This window comes from Coenobita brevimanus, chromosome 1, assembly GCF_032717465.1.
Source record: "Coenobita brevimanus isolate Jiangsu-jjx chromosome 1, ASM3271746v2, whole genome shotgun sequence".
In the NCBI taxonomy this organism is placed as follows: Eukaryota; Metazoa; Arthropoda; class Malacostraca; order Decapoda; family Coenobitidae; genus Coenobita; species Coenobita brevimanus.
The window spans coordinates 62,936,747-62,959,691 of NC_136954.1; the positions used below are offsets into that span (position 1 = coordinate 62,936,747).

General features: G+C 42.2%; 1 protein-coding gene across 1 annotated transcript in view; it reads left to right on the plus strand.

Annotated features, from left to right (window-relative positions):
- The window catches only part of sev (receptor protein-tyrosine kinase sevenless), a 212,496-nt gene that overhangs the window by 163,481 nt on the left and 26,070 nt on the right, over positions 1 to 22,945 (plus strand). The window contains exons 26-31 of the mRNA XM_080272579.1: positions 2,379 to 2,575; positions 5,380 to 5,556; positions 7,195 to 7,409; positions 10,478 to 10,625; positions 11,008 to 11,381; positions 22,125 to 22,323. Of these exons, the coding sequence (XP_080128705.1) occupies positions 2,379 to 2,575; positions 5,380 to 5,556; positions 7,195 to 7,409; positions 10,478 to 10,625; positions 11,008 to 11,381; positions 22,125 to 22,323 (1,310 nt within the window). The remainder of the gene's footprint in view (positions 1 to 2,378; positions 2,576 to 5,379; positions 5,557 to 7,194; positions 7,410 to 10,477; positions 10,626 to 11,007; positions 11,382 to 22,124; positions 22,324 to 22,945) is intronic.

Genomic DNA, 22,945 nt, shown 5'->3' on the forward strand with positions numbered 1-22,945 from the left:
AGGAGCAGTGACCATTAAAGTAGCAATAGAAAAGAGATAAAGATGCAACATTGCGGCGAAGAGACAGGTTGAAGGGAGTCAGTAAGAGGAGGAGAGTTAATGAGACGAAAAGCCTTTGACTCCACCCTATTGAGAAGAGCTGTATGTGGGGAGCCTCCCCACACATGAGAGTTGTACTCCACACAGGGGTGGATAAAACCCCTGTATAGAGTCAACAATTGTGCAGGGGTAAAGAAAGAGCGGAGTCGGCTTAGCACACCCAATCTCTTGGAAGCAGATTTTACAAGAGATGTAATATGATCTTTCCAAGATAAGTCCTGAGTAAATGAAACCCCAAGCATGTTCAAGGATGATGCAGGGTTAAGCTGAATATTATTAAACATTAATGGATATATCTGTGGAAGATTTTGTCGGGTTGATAGGTGTAAGAACTGAGTCTTAGATGCATTAAAGACAACCATATTATTTTTACCCCAGTCAGAGATACGAGCCGAGTCAGACATTAGGTGTGCCATAGCCTCATCCCTTGTTTCTTGAAGTAACTGTTGAGATGGGTGTTGCGGGAACCGAATGGAAAGGTGAGAGGTGGAGTCATCAGCGTATGAGTGGATAGGGTTAGATGTACAGCTTAGAAGATCATTGATGAATAAAAGGAAGAGAGTTGGTGATAGGACAGAGCCCTGAGGAACACCACTGTTGATAGATCTAGGAGAAGAACGATGGCCGTCTACAACAGCGGCTATAGAACGACCAGAAAGGAAGCTAGCGATGAAGGCACAGATAGAAGGATAGAAACCGTAGGAGGGCAGTTTGAAAATTAAAGATTTATGCCAGATGTTTTGCAGTTTGTTTTTGCCACCTTAGGAAAGGTCTTTCGTACTTTATTGACACCGGTGAGTGACTCAGGTATTGGATGATGATGATGATGGATGTCACATTAAGCAGTGATTAGAGATGATAACATCATCATCATCATCATCATCATCATCACTGTTATCATTGTTGTTTTGATGATGGCAGTAATCTATCTATCTATCTATCTATAGCCCGACGCCCTAATCCCGCAAAGGGTGGCCACAGACAAAATGCCTCCGAGTCACTCTGTCACCCACCAATTGACTACCCTCCCCCCAACTCACCCCCCCTTCCTTCATATACCTCTCAACTCCATCCCTCCACCTCATCCTCGGTCTACCCCTCCCTCTCCCTCCCTCCACCTCACCTACATACACCCTCTTAGTCAGTCTTTCATTCTCCATTCTCTCCACATGTCCAAACCACCTCAGTGTATTTCTCCTAATCTTTTCAACCACATCCACATCTACCCCACAACGTTCCTTCACTTCTTCATTCGTCAACCTGTCCCTCCACGTCACTCCACATGCTCCTCTCAAGTAACTCATTTCCACTGCTCTCACTCTTGACTTGTTCCCCTTTTGCAAGGTCCACGCCTCGCTTCCATACATCAGGGTAGGGACCACAATACCATCATGCAGTGACTTCTTAACTTCCATACTCACCTCCCTATTTCTCATCACGGCTTTCAGTGTACCAACAACCTTTCTTCCCTGCTGTACCCTTTCACGTACTTCATCCCCCAAAGTTCCATCCTTACTCATCACATTACCCAAGTACTTGAATGCACTCACATTCTCCATATCCTCACCATCCAACCTCACTGCACACTCTGTGACTTCATTCCTCTCAAACACCATAACTTTACTTTTGTTTACATTAACTTTCAGCTTCCTCCTCCTACACACTGTCCCAAATTCATTCACCAAACCTTGCAACTCCCATTCATCTTCACTCAACAATACTGTATCATCAGCAAACAGCAACACCGGAAGCTTCCAAATCTCACCCTCATTCATTAGGGCCAGCCCCACATCCACTGCAGTAATGATGATGATAATTCTCTTGTTCACATAGGATGGAGAGATTTAGAGCAAGACTTTTTTTATCTGGTTGAGGACATATTGGTAATCAGAGGAGAAAAGAAGTCCTTTGTAATATCTCCTTCCCACCTGTTTTGTAGAAAGTATGACTGCTTTTACACAAATGCTGGGCAGACAGGACACTATATTCTTATGCCAGTACAAAGCAGACCTGTATAAACCTGGAAATTTCGAGCTTCACTTCAGCTGTTTCAAGTTCCATGTTATAATATGTAGGGAATACCTGATAAACTTAGGCTGAAATTAAAATCCACTTTTTTTTAATGGTTGTACTAATATCAGTTTAATGGAAGCTGGCTTACACACACCTTACATGGACCAGCAGCTAAGCCTTCCAACTCAAACTGTGTTTTATAAGTCTTGAAGGGCAATTGATCCATAGTGCTGAAGATTATGATATGTGTTTTATTTATATTGCAGAAGTGCTGAGTGTAACTGTGTAAAGACCCCAAGGCTAAATGGTGGTGTGGCTATTGACACCTCTGCCACACCTGATCCAGTCCTCTATTATGTTGCTCCAACCTCACCATCTCACATGTCCTCATCATCAGTGTTCAAGGCTGATATCTCAGGGTGTTTATGTGAGGAAGTGTTCACACCACAGAATTATGGCTATGGTAAGGAGTAGTAATGTAATATTATTGTTGGTAGAAAGAAGAGAAAGTGAGAGTTGTTTAGAGATTACCTTAAAAAACATAAGTGAAAGTTTTAACCCATACCACGCTAGCGATATAGATCTATGTCCCCCTCCAAAATGCCAGTGACGTAGATCTACATCTTGCAGCACTAAGAAGTCATTGCAAGCAACTTAAGTAAAATGAAAGATAATAACTTATCTCACAAACTTCAGACATTTTTCCGCTACACTTACAACACTGATTTAGGAGCATGGGAGGCGAGTGAGTCTTCACAGGCTCACAGCTGCTCTGCTTTCTCAGTTGCCTTGAAGATTTCAGAGGTTGAGTGGCACCAATCTGACTCAATTCAACCAACTTTCAGGCTTTGGTGATTACTTTTATTTGTGCCAGGAACTGTATATTGATGTATTAAGCCTATTTAGTCATGAAAAAATCTAAAAATTGGTTCACAAGCACACAGCTGCTCTGCTGTCAGTGTAACTGAAGATTTCAGAGGTTGAGTGGCACCAACATGACTCGATTCAACCAACTTTCTGGTTTTGGTGATTACTGTATATACAGTACCCTTGTGTCCAGTACGCGTTTGTCCAGTACCATTCTCGTCCAGTACGGTCGGCAAAAAAATAAAATAATTCATTACTGTAGTATGGATTTGTTGGGCTAATACGGATCAGCTGTGCAAAGTGGGCCAAATCCGAAGAGTTCTTCTCTAGTACTGACGTTCTGCGTCCAGTACTATTACCTGCCCGGGTGCAGGAAGATGGCAAACACCAAGGAAAGTTTCAGTAGTACTGCCGCACCAGTCAAGTACGCCTTCCTCCTGATTCGTGTCGTGTGCCAGTCACATTGCAGTATTGCACTTTCCCCTGATGACGAAGATGATGATGTCTGTGTGTGACTATGAGGGATTTATGAGGGAGGTTGAGGCAGAGAGGCCTCCTGAGGATCTTGAAGGCCCTCCTTCAGGGGGTCAATAGGACCTTCTTCAGCCTCACCTACCCCTCCTCCTTTCCCCCCAAGCCCATCACCACTCACCTTAAAGGTTGGTAAAATCTTAGTTGTGTCAAAACGTAGTTAAGTTGAATTCAGGGGAGAACTTTTTCAAGGCTTGTCTGACATTATTCATTTTTCCCATAAGGTCTGTTGTTTGTCCAGTATAGATTTAGTCTAGTACGGCAGTGCTGTCTGACAAAAATACCGTACTGGACACGAGGGTACTGTATATAATATATATATACAGTATATATATATGTGTGTGTGTATATATATATATATATATATATACCTGTATATCGAATTCGTGAAGAAGGTTGGGGGAGGCATTTGTTCAGCAGTGGACTTGTAATGACTGATGATGATGATGATGATGATATATATACTGTATATCAGTCAATCATTTCCTGTGGCACCGCATGGGATGCATAGGGCCTCGATGAACTCTCACCACAAATATTTGTCTCTTGCCATCTCCTTCAGGTCCCACCAACACTCCTCTCCTGCTTCTCTTTTCATTGTCCTCATCCAGGTTTCCCTTGGCCTACCTCTTCCTCTTCTTCCTCTAGCAGTCCACTCTGGCACATCCTGTATTAAACTGCCTTCTTTTCAATACAGTATATGTACCCCAGCCATTTCCAGCGAGACAGTCTCACATATTCATCAACTGGTTCTACTCTCGTAATATACCTTACTCTTTCATTTGTAACTCTGTCTTGCCACTTTACCCCAGGAATCTATCTATCTATCTATCTATTGTCAGATGCCATAATCCCATAAGGGGTGGCCATTTGACTTTGAGTTATTTGTTTTACGGGGAGGGGCACTAACCCTTCGCTAACCCACTTGTTGACATGTAGGGTGCACGTATGGTTTGGTTATATGGTTACCACCTAATAATATATATATATATATATATATAGATATATATATATATATATATATAAATATATTGTTATATATATATATATATATATATATATATATATATATACAGTATATCTATATATAAAATACGCTAAATGATGTTTCAGTGTGCTAGAGACTGCGATTTCTGTTTCAAAATGGCAATGCTGCCAGTTACACACTTTGACTATGGAGTACTTGCACCTAGGGCTCATATTCAAAGTGGCTTCAGGTTCTTTCGTAACACTTCTTAGGTAGCAATTTATTTTGTAAATTACACATCAGCATCCTCGTTTATTATTTTTATGAAAACCATGTCAGTACAGTACAGTACTTAAAGTCTTTAAGTACCTAAAAACAGTGATAATTAAGAAGTAAAACAAACTGCTTAGTAAGCAGTACGAAGCCTTCGGTGCCACTGTGAATAAGGGCCTGAGGCTCAGCAGATTAAGGATACCAATCTGGCACTTTAACTCAGGATTTTGTTTTCAGATCTCTCGTCTGGTGTGTCATATTTTATCATGGGAAAAAAGTGCTAATAATTTTTTTAGTGGGTGTACATGTAGCATTTTCTGTGGCTTAAATAGAAACTGAAAGCATGGAAAGCCTCTCCCTTTATACTGGCAAAAGAATATGATGACCCCACCACCAGCTACCACTTATGGTGCAAGTGGTTGTGTAGCTCTTGTGATCAGTGGTAGAGGAAAGAACCGGGATATCCTTCTTTCTCATTCATGCTTTTGAAAGACATCATTGAGCTTTTCCCCTTACTCTGCTGCTGTCCACCAGAGTCACATCCAGATGGATGTGGGGCCACAGCAACAATATCAACTGTATATTCATCTTGTATTTGTGATTGATTTTTTGGTTACTATTCCCCACAGGCACTTGCTCAGAAATTGCTGTTGACTCTGCTCACCTTTACTGCTATGCTGCTGCCAATCAGAGCCTGGTGTGGGTGGATAAGGAGGGAGTATCAGGACATGTTGGTGTGCATTCCCTCCCCCTCTCCTCTGCCACAGCCCTCCTCCCCACTGACCCAGCTGTGCAGCCACTCCCAGGTAATAGCAAGAATTCAGCCTGGGATATGGTTGAGTGGTCCTCTAAGTTAAGGCTCTCCAACCAGACATATCCCATGGGGATTGGGATTTGAAGAGAGGTTGAGGTTTATTGTTCACATAATGCAGCCAAAGGGTAACTTGGTATTTTCAGTATCTGGACAGTTTAGCCTACCTCCAGATCCATGCGCCCACAATGGTGCAATAAAGTATTGGATGTCAGTTGGGTTGGACGAATGGATATGCAGCTTTTTTTTTTTTTTTTTTTTTTTTTTTTTTTTTTTTAAATAGAAATATGCCATAGCAAGATTAATTATCAAGTGATTCTTTTGTTGTTTCTTCATCTACTAATAGCGAGGTACTGGACTGGAGCAGTTTTAAGGATTTGGTGTTTTTGAGATGAGATGAGAAAATTGTGGGGAAGTTATTTGATAATTACCTTTTTTGTATATCTTTCTTTTTTTCTTTTTTCTTTCTTTTTCTTTCTTTTGTGTGTGTGGGTGCACTTGAGGAATCTACCCACCACTGTACCACCATAGAACACACATTTCTTCTCCATGTATGATCACATGGTTATTTAATATTGCCCTCATCATAACCAAATATCCCATGAGGAAAGTGGGATCCAGAAATAGGAAAACAGAGTAGAATGCTTTGCAAAGTGTGTCTTACATCCATTCTGAACTGTCTGTGTGCAACCCAGCTTCTTTATGGTGGGTGTACAGTACATGTAGGGCAATGTGCTCTCACCATGTTTTCATCCTGCACTCTAATGCAAGAGTTAAAAGCGGCTCCCTGTCTTACATGTATGCAGCTGCTCAGCTGGAAGCATCTTCCTTGATCTGTATTTCTCATTGCCTGTGATCTCCATTCTTGTAAATGCAGTGTGCTGAGGCATGTAGAAATGATTGACTCATGATTATGGTTCTATTTTGTTTAATTTTCTGTGGAAAGGATAACTTTATATTGCCTTCCTGTCTTTAACAGTTGTGGTGGCTTTCAGAATGTGGTCCTTCCCTTAAGCATTAAAAAAAAATAAGAAGAAGAAGCAAGTTTTCAGAATCCATGGTCTCATCCTATGAACTATGCCAACCACATGTTTTCATCTTTGTTACCTTGTACAAGAGAACCATTCAGTCTACATGAAGTTTAAATAGGAGTGGATTTCTTAGCTTGTGCATCTTCTTTAATACATCATCCATTCAGTTTTGCCTTTACATGAATTGAGGTTATATTTTTTACTGTTAGGTGTAAATCTAATAGTTGCAGATTATTCTGGAGGAAAGTTTGTGTGCTTTCATTGTACTTGTGTTTGTTTGCAATGTGATTCCTTCATTATTCTGTTTTACACCTGAATATGAGGTGAGGTAAGAGCCAGGCATGAGGAAAGAATGTACAAATGGGAGTAGTATCAATATCATTACCAATTAATAGTTCTCTGATTATTTCAAGATCCTGAAGCAGGAGCAGTATCAGCAGCATGCTCAGGTGATAATTTTTCCTTTTCGTGCTTTCTCTTTCCATATTTCTGGATCAGGAAGTGGGAGAGTTATTGACATCATGTCTGTTTCATAGTTCTCCTACATTCTACTTTCCCTCTCCTTGTTTACTCAGTTGGCTTCAGTAGTGGTAAATTCACAGAGCTGGAGTGCCTGGTAGCAGCAAACTACTCCTTTGTCCCGAGACTTGTGGGGAGCCGAGAGACAGCTATTGCCATTGAGCTTACTCCCGGCAGTACCCAGCGGGCAGCATGTGGTCCAGCCAGGCTGCCTCCACTCACATACATTCTTTACTACGGACCTGTCATTAACGAAGAAGATTCGTGTTCAGCTAACCTTGCTCTTTGTCAGTATGTGGTGAGTCTTCAGGTCATTTGTTGTATATGTATGTGCGTGTGTTTATTTAATTGTATTTACCTAGTTGGAATACCGGTATATAGTATTTGAGCTGAGCTCTTGTTGTTCTGTCACCACATCTGCTTTTATCCAGTCTAGCTTTAAACACATGGATGTACTTTGCTTACACCACTCACCCCTCCAAACTATTGCAGTTATCTATGCATCAATTTCAGAAACTAAAATATTTGTAATATTAAGACATTTACATAGTTGGAAGTCAGGTATAATTATTCTCCTGTACAAAGGAAAAGGGGAAAATAAATTTGTGGTAATCGTGAGGGCATTTGTCTTCTCAGTGTAATAGGAAAAGTATACTTATTGACAGAGTTAGGGAAGTAACAGAAGAATTTGTTAGAGAAGAACAGGGAGGTTTCAGGAAGGGAAGAGGTTGTGTGGATCAGATATTCATCCTTAGATCTTTACTGGAAAAGTTTCTAGAGAAGGGAAAGAAGTTGTATGCCGCCTTCATGGATTTGGAGAAAGCATATGACAGGGTGGATAGACGAGGATTATGGAAAGTATTAAGAATATATGGAGCAGATGGGAAGGTGTTGAATGCTGTGAAGAGTATGTATGAGGATGCTAAGGCTGCAGTGCGTGTGGATAGTGAACTGAGTGAATTTTTCTGTTTGAAGGCTGGATTAAAACAGGGATGTGTCATGTCTCCATGGTTGTTCAGTCTGTACATGGATGAGGTTATAAAAGTGATACAAGGTAGGGCAGTGGATGTTGGAGTGTCCCTAGTGAGAGAGGGCTGTGTTTGGAAACTCCCTGTAATGTTGTTTGCAGATGATACTGCATTGTTAAGTGAAGACAAAGGCGAGCTGCAAGGCATGGTGGATGAGTTTGGGAGAGTGTGTAAGAAACGGAATCTAAAGGTGAATGTAGGGAAGAGTAAAGTTATGGTCTTTGAGAGAGGTGAAGCCAGTGAATGTACAGTGAGACTGGATGAGGAGGAAATGGAAAATGTGAGTATGTTTAAGTACTTGGGTAGTGTGATGAGTAAGGATGGAAGTTTGGAGGGTGAAGTGCTTGAAAGGGTGCATCAGGGAAGAAAGGTTGCTGGTTCCTTGAAGGCAGTGATAAGAAACAGGGAAGTGAGCATAGAAGTAAAAAAGCTACTATATGACAGTGTTGTGATACCAACTCTAATGTATGAAAGCGAAGCTTGGACCTTGTTGGAGGGACAGATGTCAAAAGTGAGAGCAGTGGAAATGAGTTATTTGAGAGGAGCCTGTGGAGTCACATGGAGAGACAGACTGACAAATGAGGAGGTGAAGGAGCATTGTGGTGTGGATGTGGATGTGATAGGAAGTGTTAGGAGAAAGACACTGAGGTGGTTTGGACATGTGGTGAGGATGGAGAGCAAGAGACTGACAAGGAGAGTGTATGTGAGCGAGGTAGAGGGGGGGGAGAGGGAGGGGGAGGCCAAGGATGAGATGGAGGGATGGAGTGGAGAGGTTTATGAGAGAGGGGAGTGTGAGCCGGGAGCAGGGCAATGAAATGACAGGGGACAGGGCGACATGGAGGCGATTTGTTTGTGGCCACCCCTTACGGGATTAAGGCATCTGGCAGTAGATAGATAGATAGAAGACATCTACTTATCTTCAGCCGAAATATATATCTTCATGCTCTTCATCATCTTTCATAAAAATATGCTGTCTGTCCACTTTTTCCAGTTCTCTTACATCCTTATGGTTCATGATCAAATCTCCTCTCTCTTTTGTCTCACTTAAGTTGGTGCCTTCACCTTCTCCAGCCTCTCCTAATAAGACAGCTCTGAAGCATAGTATCATTCTTGTGGCCATCCTCATTATGTTTTCCCAATTATTATTGTGACCTTTGAAGTGTTCCCTGCTCATACTGTTGCATATTTTGATCTTACGGCTGTATGGTTAAACGATAATCATAGCAGTCCACCATTATAAGACTGGTGCACTCCACAGATGGATTCCACATTTTGTCTGTGTACTTATTTACAATTGTGGCATGGGATGAGATTAATAAGCATGATGATACAAGAGGAATGGTTTTATAGTCTAATCATTATATCATTTGTATATGAATATGATTATGGATAATTTTCTAGCATTTCACATTTTTCTCTTGCTAATTTTGGCATTCAGAGATCACATGAGTATGGATCCACAATTATTTAAGCATGTCAGTTGATGTTGAGTGCAAATCATGGTCTCTACATTTTTGTTAGAGCACATGACCATTAGTCATATCATGGACACTGTTAACTTTGTCAATACAGGTATTAATTTACCAGTGTGCTTGAAACACACCCTCATTTTGGTCAGCAGTCTGTATGCCCCTCCAATGATCCCAATAATTTCCTTTTCTGATGATAGGTCATCCTGTATGGTCACTTTTAGGTCTCCTGTCCTGTCCCAATATACGAGTATAATTCTAGCTAGGTTTCATGTCACAAATTCTCCTTTCAGTTTTTTGTTTCTGTTGCATTTTCCAAGCCTGTCTTCAGTTATGCATGTAATCCAAATGATCTTGCAACTCTTCACAGTGTTAATTTTTATGCTTTTATTAATTGGTGGATCATCAGCAGATATATAGCTATGCAGCTGTTTTGGCATGTCATATATACTGTATATATATAGATATATATATATATATATATATATATATATAATTGGGGCCAACACTGAAATCTATGGCATTTCACAAGTCACACTCCTTCATTGTGAAAACTTGTCTCTTGTAACTATTCTTACCAAGTCTTCCTACCAACAAATTTTCCATCCATTTCAACAGTTTCCCATGCTCCCCTCCAGTAATCTTCATTTATCACAACAACCATTTGTGTCCATTTGTGTGGCACACCTTCATTGATAGAGCCCTCCTCAGATCCAGGTGTTTTAGTGCTAGTGTCAGTGTCTGTGGCTATGTCTGTGTCTGCGTCTTTATCTCTGTAAGCAATTTGCATGTGCGTGATTAGATGTGATAGTTGTAAACCCAGAATGTGTGTCATGTTTTTCTAAAACTGATTTCAACCCTGGTTACAGAGAAGCCAGAAACGTGTCATAACGGTGGAGGGGCTGGAGCCTTACACTCGCTATGTGTTTCGTGCGGCTGCTGAGACCATATACAATACCCGCATGAACCAACCTCCACACCCAGGACCGACTGCTGTATTCAAGACAAAAGCCAAAGGTATGGAGGCACTACCTAGATGGTCTCCATTTACTTTAGCTCCTTTATTTTCCATTTCAATCTTCTTCATTCACATCCTCCCTCTTATGCTGTGTATGCTTTTTACAGTCTCCTAAACTGTAGAGTACTCACCTAGACCAGCAACTTGCTCATATCAGAATCTGTACATATTGAAATGATAGAGTGCGTGTGTAGGATGATGATTTATACCTCAGTAGATTAAAGATAAATGATATATCAGCCATTTATGATAATCTTTACTGAAATAGATAGTCATCTGGAGATTGGTAAATAACTGATAAATCTGTAAGTAAGGAAGATTATTAGATATGCAAGTAGACAAATGATATGAAGATCAAGATACGCTTTCTCTGTTGACCAGCTCCGGAGAGTGTTGGCCGGGTGACAGCAGAAGCAGTGTCACCTGAAGAAATCAATGTCAGCTTTGAAGCAGTGGCAGGGCAAGCATATGAAATTCACTGGCAAGAGGGAGAGACATCCAGAGGCCCCATACGCCCTCCACAGGTTAACCAGACACAATGGATTCATGCAACCATCAGCAAATTGTCACCAAATACAAAATACGATGTTTGGGTGCGTGTATACTCAAAAGACCGGCTTGTGGATATTGACAGTCCCAAGGTAGTTGTCATCACCTTACCTCAGCTCCCTGAAATGAAGTTACATGAGGCAAGGGCAAGGTCACTAGTGATCAGCTGGAAGGCTCCCTCGGATCGATCTGTTGTCCGTCATGCTGTAAGTTTCTGCTTCAGTCTGTAAAAGTTTTTTCCTTTCTATTCTTTTTAACATCAGACAGTTCAGCATAGGGTAGAACATTTGGAATGGAGAGGTTAGGTAAAGCCTTCACAAATCATTTCACAACAGTGTACCGTACTGTATGTCCCATAGGCCGAATAATATTGTCTGGTGGTACTGTACAGTATCTTGATGAAATTATCATTGAAGTCAAAGGCTTATTGGGGATGTATCACATTTTTTATTTAGGTCCTAAGATTTAGGTTGTCGTTGATCAACCCTAGTCTGTCTGACCAAATTGACCCATCAACCACAGGCAAGCAACTGTCCCTGCAGGGTCATCCTGTGCAGCGAATTGATGTTTCCATGTGGTTGACAGTGCCTTACTACAGCAAGGCACAGGGAAAAGTGTAGAGGCTTGGTTCCAGGGTGGATGCTACATCTGCGTCTTCACCCAGAAGAGCACCACAATAGGCTCCTTTTCACTCATTCGTCTGGTTATTTGGTTACCACCCAGTATTGTAAATAGTTTCTTGGGTTAGAGGAAACCATTAGGCTTACCACTAAGTGTAGAGCCACCTGAAATGCAAAGAAGAGGAATAAAAGTGACAGGAAGAAAAAGGAGAAGTAGGAAGAGAGGAGGGCAGACAGAGAAATAAAATGATAAAGATGACAGGAGAAGTGGGCAGCATCACATCTAGTGAGTGGATAATGGTCGCCACCACCAGTCACATCAAATTTATGTATATTGTATACCCTTGGTGGTAAGACAGGAAGAATGCTGCTAAAATGAAATGGAGATGGGAAGTAGAGATACTTTCAAAGGATAATTTGTGAAGGGATGCCATAAACCTTTCATCCATCACTGTGCTCTGTGCCCCATAAGTTGGCATAGCATTGCCATTTCTCGTTGCATACTGAGCTATAACAAGAGCTGTATAGCCAGATTAATGTCTTTGCCATAAAACTGTGGGAAATATGATGCAAATTTTCTGCATAATTAAGGTAGATGAACTATGTTGCAACTGAATATGTAGCATCCTGAGATTCTTATACTGTATATATTTATATACAGTGCACTCACTAGTTTTGCGAAATATACTTTCACGAATGGCAGTTTCATGATGCAATGGAATGTTCCTCTGGAAGGAGTCTCGTGATTTTACTGAGAGTTTTGCAGTCCCCGGCGGCGAGTGATTGCACACAAATGCATCTCCTCATTTACTTGTTAACGGCGACTGTCACCATGTTCGTGATGTCACATCCTGCGACACTTTGTATCGTTGTGATCTCACGCTCACAGGACTTTCTTGAGTCTCTAGTTCGCATGTTGTGTAACATGTTTTACGATTACATAATGAGTGACTGCAGTGCCGAGGGTTCAAGGAAGGGCAAGGGTACCTGGAAGTACCGTAAAGGTGTGAGTAAAAAGAAATATTCTCTAAAAGATAAGTGTGGTATACTAGCCATGCTGGACAGTGGAACTAGAACATTTGATACTGTGAAGTGATTTAATTGCCCCAGAATCAACAGTGTGTTCAGTTAAAAAGAACCATGATGCAATGAGTGCTAATGTGAGTTTATTTTCTCTTTGCTCGATTGGATATGCATTTAGTTTAACCTCTGAAAGAAACAGACTCCTTCTTGTAACTGAACATTGTCTGAGGGAGTGGGTGGCCAGGAGAAACCGTAACATCTTTGGGCCTGAGATGATGACCCAGGCATGTCTCTGTCACCAGGCTGTTGCATGAAAAAACCATATTGACAATCTACATTCCTTCCATGCTTCCATTGATTGAATCAATGGTTTCAAAGGACGTTGCAGGGTGATATTTTCAGTTTATCAGGGTGAAGCTGGCTCAGCTAATACTGAAGCTGCAAAAGTTTTTCCTGCAGTCTTGCAAAGCATTGTTGCAGAGGGTGATTACACCATGGATCAAATGTTTAACTGTGGTGAAACTTTTTTTTTTTTTTTTTTTTAAGGGCCCCCAAAATGACATACATTGCCACACAAGAAAAAAGAAGCCAAAGATGTGAAAACATCAAAAGACTGTGTGACAGTGTTGTTTTCCTGCAATGCAACGGGTGACTGCATGATGAAGCCCTTAGTGGTGCACAGAGCAGCCCGCCCCAGAGCTCACAAACACTCAGTTATGTCAAAGTTAAATGTTTACTGGACCTCCAGTCCCAGTGCATGGGTGACAATACCCATTACCATGGACTGGTTCGACAAACAATTTGTCCCGAGTGCTAGGGCTTATTGTCAAAAATAAAACCTGGACTTTAAAGATTCTTTTACTCCTGGATAATCCACATGGCCATTCTGAGTTTCTGGTTGGTCGTCACCCTAATGTGGAGGTAGTGTTTCTCGCACCAAACCACATCCCTACTGCAACCCCTTGACCAGGAGATCATTTGTAATGTGAAGCTGCTGTACTACGTAATGACCTATGCCAAGAGACAGATTCGCTGGAGAAGCTTCAGCAAATTCAGGTGAAAGATGCTGACATACATATGGATGTCTCCTTACCTGCTGGACCATCTGCTCCCACCTTACCACCCTCGCCTGGCAACGTGGGAACCTCCACCATAGAACCCCTCACTTGTGATGTTATCACCATCAGTGCGTTCTGGCAGAAGCTCAACATTAGAAACGCTGTTGACAGAATTGTCGTTACCTGGAAAAGTGTGAACACGGCAACAGTCCTTCATGCTTGGAAGCCACTGTTTCCAACTATTGAGGTTGGTGAGGACAGGCAGCGGGATGATATTGTTCTCCAAGATGCAGTTGAGGCAGCTCGCTCTGTCCCAGCACCAGGGTTTGTTGACATGCAAGAGTCTGAATGCCAGGAAATCATTGCTGAATGGCAGCCTGAACTGACTATTTAGGAGATGTTGGAGGCAGACAGACAAGTCAACGATGACGAAGTTCAGGAGGAACCCATACCTGTCCAACCAGGTGAGCCAACATCTCACCAGGTCACAGACTTGTTGGCAACCACTTCTCGGTTGAAAGAGCAAATTAAGGAATGCTATGGGAGACCAGAGGTCAGGGTCACCTTCCTCTCAGTGGTGGGTAAACTTCTGGCTAATTGTTCCATCCATCCATCATCCAATCCTACGTTATCCCATGAGGAGCATAGGAGCCCGGGGTTAGGCAAGTTGGTCCTGACATATAAGATGAGAGTGACCAGCCTCACTCATCCCTGAGTGGCATTATATGAGCATTAAACCCCAACCACCCCTTGAATATAAACCTTCACTGGCTCAGTCTGACTGGAGCATTGTAATTACCCACTAAACCACTAGGCACCAAAAGTTGGTTATATGGTTGCCACCCAACATAGTAAATGGTTTCCTGGTGTACAGGAAACCATTTGTCATGTCACTTAGTGTAGAGTCACCCATAGGTTGAAGGAAGAGGAAAGACTGAAGGAGAGAAAGACAGCAGCCCCAACCACCCTTTGAATATAAACCTTCACCGGGTCAGTCCGACTGGAGCACTGTAATTACCCACCTAGCCACCAGGCGCCAAAAGTTGGTTATGTGGTTGTCACCCAACATAGTAAATGGTTTCCTGGTGTACAGGAAACCATTTGGCTTGTCACTCAGTGTAGAGTCACCCATAGGCAGAAGGAAGAGGAAAGACTGAAGGAGAGAAAGACAGAAGAGGGAGTGTAAAGTCACCCAAAGGCAGAAGGAAGAGGAAACAATGAAGGAAAGAAAGACAGAAGAGGAAGGATGGAAGAGGGGAAAGGGCAGACACCCAAAGCAGCACTACATCGACCGAGTGGATGGTGAGCGCCCCCACCTACCACTTACATATGTGTGTGTGTGTGTATATACAGTGCTCGTCAGAAGTATGGAGCGCCCTGCGTCCCTCCTGAGAAACAAACCTTTCAACATTGAAAAAACATATAAATAATGCATTTTATTTACCTTTAGTGCTTCATAGGGTAGCCTTTACGTTTCTTCACGGACCTGAGACGTCTTGGAAGTGAAAGGGCGAGGCTCCTGAGGTGCTGGAGCGGTATTTTGTCCCAGGAGTCACGAATGGCGGCTTCCAGCTTAGGCAGAGAGCTCACGTCCTTCCCTTGGAGACTCTTCTTTACGAGGTACCAGAGGTTTTCAATCGGGTTGAGGTCTGGGCTATTTCCTGGCCAGTCTGTCATGAATGATACCTCGCAGTCACAAAGCCAATTGGTGACCGATTTGGCCTTGTGAGCAGGTGCACCGTCCTGCTGAAACACTCGTGCACCTGTTAGCTCGAAGGAGTCTGGTAAATGATCACACAGAAGCTCCAGGTAAACATCCTGATTCACTCTGAGGTTCTTGGGAAGTACAACAAGCTTCCCCAAACCCTTCCCTGAAAAACAACCCCATACTATGAGTGAATCAGGATGTTTAACTGTGCTTTCTACATACCGTGGGTCAAGTGGGTCACTACCTTTGCATGCTCCTCTGTTACAGGTAACACTAAACGTTGCCTCATCAGACCACAACACTGACAACCATTGCTCCTCACCCCAATTTAGATATTTGTTAGCAAAGGCAAGCCTACGAATTCTCTGGCTGCTAGAGAGAAGAGGCTTTTTCACAGGCCTGTGACTTGTGTAACCAAGCTCATGCACCCTACGAGACACTGTTCTCACTGACACCTCACCAAACACTTCTGGGTTGCTCTCCTTAATTTTCCTTGCACTCACACGAGGATTAAACTCCACTGCACGTTTTAAAACATTAACAGACCTTGGGGAAGTTTTCCTAGGCCTACCAGACCTCGGTTTCTTTGTGGGAACTTCACCACTGTTTTCCTCCCGAAACCGCGCACACCAACGACGCAGTGTCGATCGTGCCACACCAACCAATTCACTAATTTCCTTTGTCTGGTGGCCTGCCTCCTTTAGAGCAATGATCTGGGATATGATTTCACTCGATAGTTCACGGGTAGGTGCCATAACAAAGTTTTGAAGGCCAAAACACTGCGGGACACTCGGTAAAAAATGGCGCAATTTGAGAGGGACACTCGGCGGAGTTCCTCTCTCTCAGGCAGCCCGTGGGCGACTGAGGCGGGAACCAACCAGCGCGTCAGAAGGCCCCAGGCTACCGTGACGTCATGCTCGGAGCTCAAACTTGTGGCTCAATTCTTACCCCTAAAAATGGGTGATTCTTTTTGGCCATAAGTATTGCGCGCCCGGCGGACAACGCTGAATACTTCTGACGAGCACTGTATATATATATATATATATATATATATATATATATGAGTTTTACGCCAGGTACCCCTTTTTTGGATAAGGGCTAAGGCGTTGCCCCTGGGTAGAGGACTTTGGCTTGGAGCGTGTAGCATTTTATGACCGGATGCCCTTCCTGATGTCTACCAATGACCCTTGGGTGGATTCGATCCTCCGACCCTTCGGTCAGAGCGGAGCGCTCTAACCCACTGAGCCACGGCTGCTACAATACATATATATATATATATATATATATATAAACATTATATCCTCACTGTATCGAACCTGATGTATATATAGTATCATCATCATCATCGTCTTCATCATCATCATTAGCCATTACAGGTCCACTGCAGAATAAAGGCCTCTCCTAACCTTCTCATGAATTCCTTGACTGACCCATTATTTGCCATATTTTCCCTGCAAATTTCTCTATTTCATCTCTCCACCTCCTGTCTGACCTTTTCCTGCTATGCTTACAATCTCTTGGTGTCTAGTCAGTCAACTTCATGTTCCATCGGTTATCCCTTATTCCTGCCACATGACCTGCCCACCTCCATTTCTGTTCTTTTATAATGTTTGTAATATCTTTGACATTAGTCTGCTCTCTCACCCAAGTTGATCTTTTCCTGTCTCTTAAAGATATTCCCAACATTGACCTTTCCATTGCTCACTGAGAATGGATTAGTTTATTTTCCATCATTTTTGTCAGTCTCCAGGTCCCACAACCATATGTCATAGATGGAATTATACATTCGTTACATACGTTTCGTTTCATGCAAATTGGCAAGCTGCTTTTTGTATTGTCTCCATGTTTAGTAAAATAATAAATTCAAACTGTTTAGATGAGTGTGTTGTCCCAGATGATTGGCTGAAGAATGTAATTGTTATAAATTCAAACTGTATAGATGAGTGTGTTGTCCCAGATGATTGGCTGAAGAATGTAATTGTAAATGTGTACAGGTGGAAGGGTGATGCCCTGGAAAGAGGAAATTATAGAGGCATAAAGCTTATAGACCAGATAATGATGGTAATGGAGAGAGTTCTAGAAGATATGATTAGGGAAAGAGTGAATATTGATGAGATGCAGTTTGGGTTTATGCCAGGCAAAGGGATCACTGATGCCATATTCATTGTGCGACAGCTTCAGGAAAAATAAATAGGAAAGAAAAGGGAACTGTACTTTGTTTTTGTTGATTTGGAAGCCTTTGACAGAGTCCCAAGGAAGTTGGTGAGGTGGGCAATGAAAAAGCTTCATCCCTTGAGAGATGTTGTATACTGATGAGTTGGTGTTGATTGCAGAGAATGAAAAGGAGGCAGAGAAAAGATTTAGGAAGTGGAGAGATGGTATGGGGCACAAGGGCTTAAGAGTAAATGCAGATAAAACAAAATTGATGGTATCTAAGGCTGGGGATGGTACTGTCAAAGAAAAGGGAGAGTGGCCATATGCGATTTGTCACAAGGGGGTGGGAAGTAATTCCATCTTATGCAGTGTTTGTGGTAAGTGGGTGCATAAGAGATGTAGTGGTATTAGAGGTAGACTGCGAGATAAAACCTGTACTGATTTCATGTGTGCGGTGTGTCGGGGAGAGCAGGTGGAGATTGTTAGGTGAGAAAGGATTGAACTTGCTGGTGAGTCTCTTGAGTATGTGGAAGGGTTTTCTTATTTGGGAAACTTGTTACGTGCTGGAGGTGGGGCAGTTAGCTAGCTCCATGGCTAGAGTGAGGAGTGGTTGGAAGAAGTTCAGAGAGTTGTTGCCACTCCTGACATCGAGAGAACTCTCCCTCCGTGCTAAGGGATCTTTGTATGTGGCATGTGTTAGGAGTGTACAGTAGTTCCTTATTTGTCCGGATGTGCAGTATCAAGACATGTTCATTATCCGAATGCTGGACCATGGCTCTATGAAACAGTTATCAGAATTTACTTGCTGTTATGTGGATGTAAAAGTCTCCGAGAACTTCGGCCGGCCAGCTGACATGTTCAGACATATGGTATCATGGCTGCTGGGCTCGAGCCGTGAGTGGGGAGTAGGCCGTAACCCACAACCAGAGCTAAAATATCCATCCGGCCCTTTACTGAATGGTCAAAGTTGTGTGCTTGTCCGATCACTCCAAACGAACCTCCAGCAACAGAGTAATATGACTGTAACCCACAAGCAGTGTCAAACTGTTTGTATGCATCCCCACTGAATGTCCAAAGCCACACGGCCACCAGGCTGAGTCTTTCCTAACTGCCACTGAGATTGTAAGACAGATTGCAAGCCACGAGTACATATTCGGTGACAGCGGCCGTCTGCCTCTCTGCTGAACGTCCAAATTCACCTGGTCACCAGGATTTGTATTTCCACATGGCCACTGGGTGTCTAATAGACCACAAGCCACAAGCAAATGTACCATAAAAACACCCATCTGTCTTGTGACAGCAGGGTGAAAATCCTGCCCACAGCCTCGGTTTTCTCCCCCTCCCGTCCCTCCTCCATACCCTCCCGGCTCCCCCCTCACTCCCTCAGTCCCTACCCTCCTTTGTGGTGATAACACTGACTCATGAGTTTTCACATTTTTTTGTGATTTGTTCAACTACTAATGGTTGTATTGAGATTTTGCAAAACCCATATGTTTAACTCTTGGAAGATGCCTGTAGAATTTTGCACAAGGATGATAGGAAGTTATCTGAAAGTGAGTTTTACTCCTGAACACTTTGTTCTCACTGCATTTCAGTTTTTTGTGGTTTTATTAGCTTTTCTTATATTATAAATACCAGCGAAGATGATGGTATACCATTTATACCAGCGTAATCAATTTCCGGTAGCATATTTGGCTGTGGAATTTTTTTTGAGCTCCAAGAGCAATTACAGTACTTGTCACAGCTAACTGATTTTCAGGCCGCCTTCAGGATTTTTGTGAATCTTTGTTGTTTATACATTGTATTCTTGATGTTTATCATTAATATGGATAATCCTGTGTGTGTTTTGGTGTCTCACTGTGGCAGAATGATTGGAAAACAGTGCCAAAACTAGGAGGGGGTATTGTACTTTCAGTGGTGTATAAGTAGGGTGTTTTTTTTTTTTTTTTTTTTGGCTTTCAGTGTTTTTTTTTTTTTTAAACATTGCCTTGGATGTTCCTATGTGTGTTTTGATGCCTAAATATGGCAGATTGACCTGAAAACTGCTAAAGTTCAGAGGGGTATTGTACATACAGTTGTGTATAGGTATGGTGTTTTTTGGTTTTCATTTTTTTTTTTTTAAATGGTTTTCTCAGTGTTTAGCATTATTTTGGATATTCCTATGTGTATTATGATGTCTGAATATGGCAGATTGACCTGAAAACAGTGCCAAAATTAGGAGGGGTACTGTATATACAGTAGTGTATAGCTAGGGTGTTTTTTGGTTTTTGCTGTTTTTTTTTTTTTTTTCCCCCATGGTTTTCTTGGTGTTTAGCGTTACTTTGGATATTCCTGTGAGTGTTTTGATATCTAAATATGCCAAGTTGACCTGAAAACAGCGCCAAAATTAGGAGTACTGTACATAGAATAGTATTTAGGTAAGGTGTGTTTTGGTTTTAATTTTTTTTTTTTTTTTTCATGGTTTTCTTGGTGTTTAGCATTACTTTAGATATTCCTACGTGTGTTTTGATATCTAAACATCCTGAATGACTGGCAAACACAGCCAAAGTATGCAGAGGTATTGTACAGATAGGTTAGAGGTTGGATATAGGTTGGGTCTGGGTATAGTAGGGGGAATAGTGTTCGTTATCCTGATGTTACCACTATCTGGACATGTCTTTGGCTCTATTATGTCTGGAAGAACAAGTGATTGCTGTATGGTAATGAGATCTGGGTAGAAAAGGAAGAGGATATTTGCTGACTTAACATACAGAAATGACATTGATTAGTTGGATGAGCAGTGAGTCCTTGAGTGCAAGGCATGGGGGACTAGGTTTTCAATGGAAGATTTGAGAGGTAGGATGGGACTGAAGTGTATTGGTGTTGTGATGAGGAGAGGTAGATTGAGATGGTTTGGGCATGTGGAGAGGATGGGGGATGATAATTGGGTGCAGAATGTGAGAAGTGTTAAAATTGGGGGTAGGGTTGCAAGAAGCAGACAGAAAATGGCCTGGGATGAGGTCATTGAGTGTAACCTCAAGGTTAAGGGACTAAATAGTGAAGCTGCCAGAGTTCGAGCAGCATGGAGAGCTGCCATTAGGTGCCGGAGGCCAACTCATGCATGCAGGTTGGAGCCTTCAAAAATGAAAATGAAAATGAATTCACCTCTGCCATTTGAGAAGGATGGAATTACTGAGGGTTGCCCCTCATGGAAAAGGGGATGGCCCCCAGTGGTCTAGGCCAAACCAATGTACACTGCCATAGTTTTCAACTAGGAACATGAAATTTTGTTATTGGTTGGTGTTTACTGCAGCCATGTTTTAGGTAGGATGAAACCTCCAGAGGGAGGGGGATGGCTCCCAGGAGGGTAACAGTGCTTTTGTGTATTTACCTAATTGTGATATACAGGAAATGAGTTACGCTCGTGGAGTCCCGTCTCTGTTTCTCAATAAGTCAAATTTAGCTTTAAACTCGTTTAAGTTTTTAGACTGGACGATCTCTTTATCCAGGTTATTCCACAGGTCTATACATCTATAAGGAAAACTATATTTCTTGATATCCTCCAAGCAGCTTGGCTTCCTCAGTTTCATCCCGTGTCCTCTTGTTACTCTCTTATCCCATAAAAACAGATCTTCTTTGTCAATTTTATCTACTCCCATCATGGTCCTGAACACTGCAATCATGTCGCCTCTCTTTCTCCTTTCTTCTAAGGAAGGCAAATCCAGCTTTTCCAGCCTCTCTCTGTACGACAGATCTGTAAGACTGGGGACCATCTTGGTTGCCGTTCTTTGTATTCTCTCAATCTTGTTTATCTTGTGTGTGTGTGTGTGTGTGTGTGTGTGTGTATGTGTGTAAGAACATGAAATTTTGTACAATAGTAGACTTTTATTGGAACGTTTTATGCTGTGTTAAGATCTCAAAGGCCACAGCTCATGTGGGGGGGAGAAGCAGGTCGCAGCCTTAATGCATGGTCATGGTTAATGTAGGAACTCAGAATTTTGCATATTGGTTGATATTCATCCCAGCTACATTTCAGGCAGAGTGGGGCCCTGATGCCCATCTCCCATGAGGGGGACTGCCCCAAGGAAATACATAGTTTTAAGCAGGCAAATGTAACATTGTATGGTCGTAGACTTTCACCTTGACCAAAATTTGTAGAGGGTGGGACTCCTAGGATTTGCCTCTCTGCCTCCCCTGTAAATAATTATTTGTTTCCACTTACAATATATCAAAGGTGGATGCAGCTATCAAAGGTGTCCTTTGTCTTGATTACTTATTGTGCTGAGTAGGTTCTTAGTTAGTATTGCCAGCCACTTGTGTAGTTTCAAATACAGTGATACATGTTCAGGAATCTTGTTAGTCCAGCATTAATTTTAATATCATGTACCTGTATTTTCTTTCCACCAGTTCCAGTATATAGCACAAGGACAGACAACCTGGCAGTCGCTTGGGCTTGAACAGACCTCAGCAGGACAGACACACCTCACCAACATCACTGGACTGAGGCCAGCCACCTTATACCTGCTGCGCATCAGAGTTATTTATAATACCACCTACCATGACTACACTTGGCCATCGCAGCCTCTCTTTAACTTTTCTACCCTCAGTGAGTTTATGAAGGCAGAAATATGCCTTGAAAATGTCTTGATATCACATTGTTTTGAAATACTTCGGATGGAAGAATATTACTCATATTTGAAAAGTTGTGTGTTTTTGTTGCTTTGGCTCCAGGCTTATCAAGTGTTATTGTTGCTTTGGCTCTAGGCTTATCATGACATGAACCCAGTGGAGTACAGGAAACTAGCCCCTTCAGCCAGACACTCCTAGCGATATTTTGTTAAGGATAAATTGATGGATTATCTGTTGTGAAAGTGAGGTGCATGAAGTTAGTAAATGTGTTGTGAGTGACTTCATTACAATAATGGCATTGTGGATTGTGTGTTTTGTTGTGTAGGTGGAAAGACAGTTTGTGTGGGATGAATGTCTGGTGAGGGTTTGTGAGTGATGCTGTTTGGCTGAGGTGATAATTGGTTGTGCCATCATCTGTACATGATGGTATGCTGCCTACTTCATCCCAAGGTAATTCTACACTGAGCGACAAGCATAATGGTTTTCTGTAAATCAGAAAATCACTTCCAATGCTGAATGGTAACCATATAATCAAACAGTGGGGTGATGTGGAGTCTGTTGGCTGGATGGAGAGATGCAAATACAATGTTATGCAGGAA